Source organism: Melozone crissalis, unplaced genomic scaffold (assembly GCF_028551555.1).
Source record: "Melozone crissalis strain CALT ecotype California unplaced genomic scaffold, PUWL_Pcris_2 ptg000032l_1, whole genome shotgun sequence".
Taxonomy (NCBI): domain Eukaryota; kingdom Metazoa; phylum Chordata; class Aves; order Passeriformes; family Passerellidae; genus Melozone; species Melozone crissalis.
The window spans coordinates 1,922,330-1,928,329 of NW_026535810.1; the positions used below are offsets into that span (position 1 = coordinate 1,922,330).

Sequence of the window (6,000 nt, forward strand, 5' to 3'; positions counted from 1 at the left end):
TCCTCCTGAGCCCACCCCTGCAGGGCCCCAGCAGCCCCTCTGCCAGGAATCCATCCTGGGGAAAAGGCTGTTTACATTTCAGGGGAAAAGTGATGGGGTTTATATAAAATAAAACAATAAAAGGCCCTCTGACAGCGAGGGATTCTCTGTGCCTTCAGCCCCTGTGGAGTCAGGAGTGCTTGGGGACATGCAGAGCAAAATTCTCCCTGTGCCCACAGCCTGGTGCCATGGCCAGGGCATCCTGGTGCCTCTGAAATGCCAACACCTGCACCAGGGAACCTCTGGTGCATCCCCTGCTCATAGAATGGTTCATGGCTCCTAAATCTGCAGGTTCCTTTTGGCAAGTAAATTGTATTTCTAAGAGAAATGGAGCAGTTTTACAGCTGGGGCATCCCCTGCTCACAGAATGGCTCATGGCTCCTAAGTCTGCAAGGCAAGTAAATTGTATTTCTAAGAGAAATAGAACAGTTGTTACAGCTGGAGCATCCCCTGCTCACAGAATGGCTTCCAAATCTGCAGGTTCCCTTTGGCAAGTAAATTGTATTTCTGGGAGAAATGGAGCAGTTTTTAAAGCTGGGGCACCCCCTGCTCACAGAATGGCTCCTCAATCTGCAGGTTCCCTTTACAAATAAATTGTATTTCTAAGAAAGATGGAGCAGTTGTTACATCTGGGGCATCCTCTGCTCACAGAATGCCTCATGGCTCCTAAATCTGCTGGTTCCCTTTGATGACTGGCAAGTAAATTGATGTATTTCTAAGAGAAATTGAGCAGTTTTACAGCTGGGGCATCCCCTGCTCACAGAGCAGCTCATGGCTCCTAAATCTGCAGATTCCCTTTACAAATAAATTGCATTTCTAAGAGAAATGGAGCAGTTTTTAGGCATCCCCTGCTCACAGAGCAGCTCATGGCTCCTAAATCTGCAGATTCCCTTTACAAATAAATTGTATTTCTAAGAGAAATGGAGCAGTTACAGCTGGGGCATCCCCTGCTCACAGAGCAGCTCATGGCTCCTCAATCTGCAGGTTCCCTTTGCAAATAAATTATATTTCTAAGAAAGATGGAGCAGTTGTTACATCTGGGGCATCATCTGCTCACAGAATGGCTCATGGCTCCTAAATCTGCAGGTTCCCTTTGGCAAGTAAATTGTATTTCTGGGAGAAATGGAGCAGTTTTACAGCTGGAGCACCCCCTGCTCGCAGACCAGCTCATGGGTCCTAAATCTGCAGATTCTCTATGCAAGTAAATTGTATTTCTAAGAGAAATTGAGCAGTTGTTATATCTGGGGCATCCCCTATTCACAGATCAGCTCATGGCTCCTAAATCTGCAGGTTCCCTTTACAAATAAATTGTATTTCTAAGAGAAATGGAGCAGTTACAGCTGGGGCATCCCCTGCTCACAGAATGCCTCATGGCTCCTAAATCTGCTGGTTCCCTTTGATGACTGGCAAGTAAATTGATGTATTTCTAAGAGAAATTGAGCAGTTACAGCTGGGGCATCCCCTGCTCACAGAGCAGCTCATGGCTCCTAAATCTGCAGGTTCCATTTGGCAAGTAAATTGTATTTCTAAGAGAAATGGAGCAGTTTTACAGCTGGGGCATCCCCTGCTCACAGAATGGCTCCTCAATCTGCAGGTTCCCTTTGATGACTGGTGAGTAAATTGTTGCATTTCCAAGAGAAATGGAGCAGTTGTTAGGGTGCAGCTGCAGCCTGGGTTTCCTTGAGAGCACGCAGATAATTCCTGACAGGGGCTTTCTGACACAGAAATTATGGAGCTATTTTGGAGGCAATCTCAGAACATCATACTAAGAAACAGCCTTTGTACATCACAATATCGTTGCTAAATTGACAAATAGACCCTCATGGGTTTCATTATTCTGCTCTGGGAGCACATTTTTGCATTTTTATCATCCCTAGAAATGATTAAAGAGCTGCAGAACCGAGGGCTCTGGCTTTGGAACACTCAAACTCCAGTCCTGATTGAGCTGAGGAGAAGCAGTTGGAAGGGCTGCAGGGCTCGGAAAGGAAATTTTTGCCCTTTTAATGTGTAAATCTAGCACATTTTGGAGACTGGCTGGTGCTTCCAGAGCAGGTTTGGGAATTCACCAGTGTAAAAGGATGTGACATATCCAGTGCTGGGTTGGGAACATCCCTGCAAAGGTTCAGTCAACAGCAAACCTGGGCTGTGCACTCCTAGAAATACATTGATCTCCCCAGGAACATCAGATAAAAGCCAAACAGGAGGAAGATCCCCAGAAATACAACAAATAAGAGCCCAGAGACCAGGGTTCCTTTAGGAGTGATGTCTGAGGATGCTGGGGCAATGCTCAAGAATGATTGTGGAATTTGGGAATTGCTGTACGTGGTCACAGCCAGGTGGGCATCACTCCAGGCTCTGCACATTGCTGCCAGCCCATGGGGGTGAACAGGAGGCAGGATGAGCTCTGTCCATGTCCCTGTCCCTGTCCCCAGTGACACTTTGTCCTGGCACAGCTGGGAATGCTGGGCAGAGCATGAACCCACATAAAGAGAGCAGAGAACATCAGGCAGGTGGGGAGGGATGGGATGGATGGGATGGGATGGGATGGGATGGGATGGGATGGGATGGGATGGGATGGCATGGGATGGCATGGGATGGCATCCAGGACAATGGACCCTCCTCACCTGAGCAGCCAGACCCCAGCCCTCACCCAGCATGGCCAGGACATGCAGCCCCTCCACAGCTCAGCACTGAGGTCCAAGCCCTGAGGCCAGTGAGCCACCAGCTCCCAGAAATGTTTATGACTTCTGGTGCTGTTAAACAGCCTCCCAAATTCTCCATGCAGAGGCTGCTGCTCTGTCAGAGTCAAGCAGCACCTGGGCAGTGAGAGCAGCTGCTCTGGAGCCCCAGGCAAGGAGGATGGGAGCTCAGAAATGGGAATTCAGGGATGGGAGCTCAGGGATGGGAATTCAGGGGTGGGAGCTCAGGGATGGGAGCTCAGGAATGCTCAGGGGTGTGAGCTCAGGGATGGGAGTTTAGGGATGCTCAGGAAGGGAACTCAGGGATGCTCAAGGATGCTCAGGGATGGCAGCTCAGGGATGCCCAGGAATGCTAGGGGTGCCAGCCCAGGGATGCCCAGGGACGCTCAGGGATGCCCAGGGATGCTCAGGGATGCCAGCCCAGGGATGCTCAGGGATGCCAGCCCAGGAATGCCAGCCCAGGGATGCTCAGGAATGCCAGCCCAGGGGTGCCAGCCCAGGAATGCCAGCCCAGGAATGCCAGCCCAGGGATGCCAGCTCAGGGATGCCAGCCCAGGAATGCCAGCCCAGGAATGCCAGCCCAGGAATGCCAGCTCAGGGATGCCAGCCCAGGAATGCCAGCCCAGGGATGTTCGTGCACAAGGCTCACAGCAGGAAGGCACAGCCTGGCGTGACGTCAGAGCCCTGCTCACGCAGATCCTGCTCTGAGCATTCACAGGCACAGCCACATCCAGGGGCACAGCAGCCTTTCCCCAGCACGTGGCAGATTACAGAGCCAGCACAAAATCCACAGAGCACGGCATCCTCACCCTGCCCTGAACTCTGCATAGGGCGCGAGAGCTTCTGCCTGGCAGAATCACACTGGCAGCTACCAAGGGACCGGCACAGCTCCTCCATCCCCACGGAGCCCTCCCACACAAGTGACATTCAGCAAAGCCACTGGGCTGGAAAAACACCTGCGGTCACTTAAAAAAAGTCGATGATGGTGGATTTGGATGGTGGTGGCTGAAGGAAGTCCCAGCCAGGCTGGCAGCCGGGACAGAGCCTCATTTCTCTGCAGGCTGTCACACACACTGCCCATCGGTGCTGTTTGCAGACACAAACATCTCCAATCCCCACTCAGACATCCCAGGTGAGCAGGGGGTGAAGCCAATGTGCTGAGCAGGGCAGGGCCAGCTCCTGCCTCACATTTTCACCCAAAATTCGTCCCTGTAGGGCAAAAGTGCTGCCACACTTCATGGGACACCCAGACACATCCAGCTGCAGGGGCGGCTCCAGCAGCAAGGCTGAACCAACCTGGAAGCCCCAAGAGTGCAATGCCACGCTCTCAGCCCCTCACCCTTCACACAGAACCATCTCCTCTGTTTAGGCAGCGCTTTCGAATTTTGCTCTGCAAACAAATCTTGTGCCAAGCTGTTGTTTTGCCACCCGCCCATCCAGCAGGAGCGGCGCTGCCAAGGGCAGGCACGGGCACGTCCCTGTGCGGGATCCGCGGGCTTTGCCCCGGGGCAGAGCAAGCCCCAGCCCTGCCCACCCCGATGCAAACTCCGTAAAAGCTTCCAGCATAACTCAGTGCTGCTCCGAGTTAGCAAAGTCTGCTGGAAAGGGTCGGGGGAGAGCCTCAATCCGCTTCTGCCTCCACATTCCTGGAGCAGGGCACCGCGCTGCTCCCACCCGGAGACACGGCCGACAGAAAGAGCTTTTGTACAGCTCTCTGAAGGTCCTTCCGTAAGAGCCAAGAGTGCAGCCAGAGCCTCGGCTGCGTTCCCAGCCCGGATCCCAGCAGGGCACGGCTCTGGGTGTGCTGTGCGCGGTGACAGCGCGGCCGGGCCCGGAGGGGCCCAAGCGCGGCTCCACCGCCCCCTGCCCCACCTGGGCAGCACCACCGGCACCTCCTGGGCCAGCGCTGCCCGTGCCCGTGCCCATGCCCATGCCCATGCCCATGCCCATGCCCAGGCGCTGCGGCAGAGCCCGGTGCCGCTCACACCCCACGGTACCGGGGGTACCGGACCAGCCGGGGTTACCGGGTCCCGCTCGGAGAGGGAACCTCGCTGAAGTTCTGCTCAAGTTCCCGTCTCCCCTGACCCTTCCGGGCCGGGGTCCCGCCGCCCCCGCCGCCCTCTGTCCCGTGTCCCGGTGCCGCGGGGCGAGCACCCGGCCCCGACCCCGAATCCCGGGGCCTTTCCAGCGCATCCTCCGCCGCCTCCCACAACTTTCCCGAGCCCGCAACTCCCCGTGTCCGCAGCCCGGCCCCGCGGCCGCCCGTACCTGCCCAGCCGCCCGGCTCCGCCGCCGTCTGCAGCATCCTCCCGCCGGCTCCCCGCTCCCGGCGTGCGAGCGCGCTCCAGGAGGAGGAGGAGGAGGAGGAAGAGGAGGAGGAGGAGGAAAGGAGGGGGGGATGAAGGCAGCGCGCGCGCCGCCGCGGTCCAACCCCCCCTGGGCGCCGCACGGAGTGGGAGGGGAACGGCGGCGGCGCATCCCGCATCTACATCCCACAGCTGCATCCCGGGGCTGCATCCTGCAGCTGCATCCCGGTGCTGCATCCCGGGGCTGAATCCCGGTGCTGCATCCCCGTGCTACATCCCTCAGCTGCATCCCGCAGCTGCATCTCGGGGCTGCATCCCGGGGCTGAATCCTGCAGCTGCATCCCGGGACTTCATCCCAGTTCTGCATCCCACAGCTGCATCCCGGTCCTGCATCCCGGGGCCGCATCCTTTGCTGAATCCCTGAGCTGCATCCCGGTGTTACATCCCGGTTCTGCATCCCGGTGTTACATCCCGGTTCTGCATCCCGGTGTTACATCCCGGTTCCGCATCCCGCAGCATCCCCAGCGCCTCGGGGCCATCCTCCCGTCGCGCACCCCTCGCTCACGGCTGCCCCAGGCTGGGATGGTGGCACAGAGGAGCTCTCCAGGCTCTTTCCAGGGGGTTTGGGGGGTCGCTGAGGTGTGTGTCACAGAGGAGGGTGACACCGCGGGGCTGTGGGGAGGACACCTGAATTTCAGGGTGCTGAGATGCTGTGTGTGACCAGCGCCCCGGAGAATGAGGGGACAGGTGCCAGGCACATACCCTGAGTGGCACAGACAGCCCGGCCCTGCAGGGAGGTGACATTCCCAGGGAGGTGACATCCCCAGTAAGGTGACATCCCCAGGGAGGTGACAGCCCCAAGGATGTGACATTCCCAGGGAGGTGACACGCTGTTCTGTGCCGATGGCAGAGCCCTGCTCCGACCCAGGGACAGAACCTCGGCCATGCCCGGCTGC

At 57.0% G+C, this 6,000-nt stretch overlaps 1 protein-coding gene across 1 annotated transcript in view; it reads right to left on the reverse strand.

Moving 5' to 3' along the window:
- Window positions 1–5,066, reverse strand: part of ZNF385C (zinc finger protein 385C) — a 70,396-nt gene extending 65,330 nt beyond the window's left edge. Inside the window, exon 1 of the mRNA XM_054281425.1 lies at window positions 5,007–5,066. Within this exon, the coding sequence (XP_054137400.1) occupies window positions 5,007–5,043 (37 nt within the window). The 5' untranslated portion in view covers window positions 5,044–5,066. The remainder of the gene's footprint in view (window positions 1–5,006) is intronic.
- Between the last annotated feature and the right edge of the window lie 934 nt (window positions 5,067–6,000).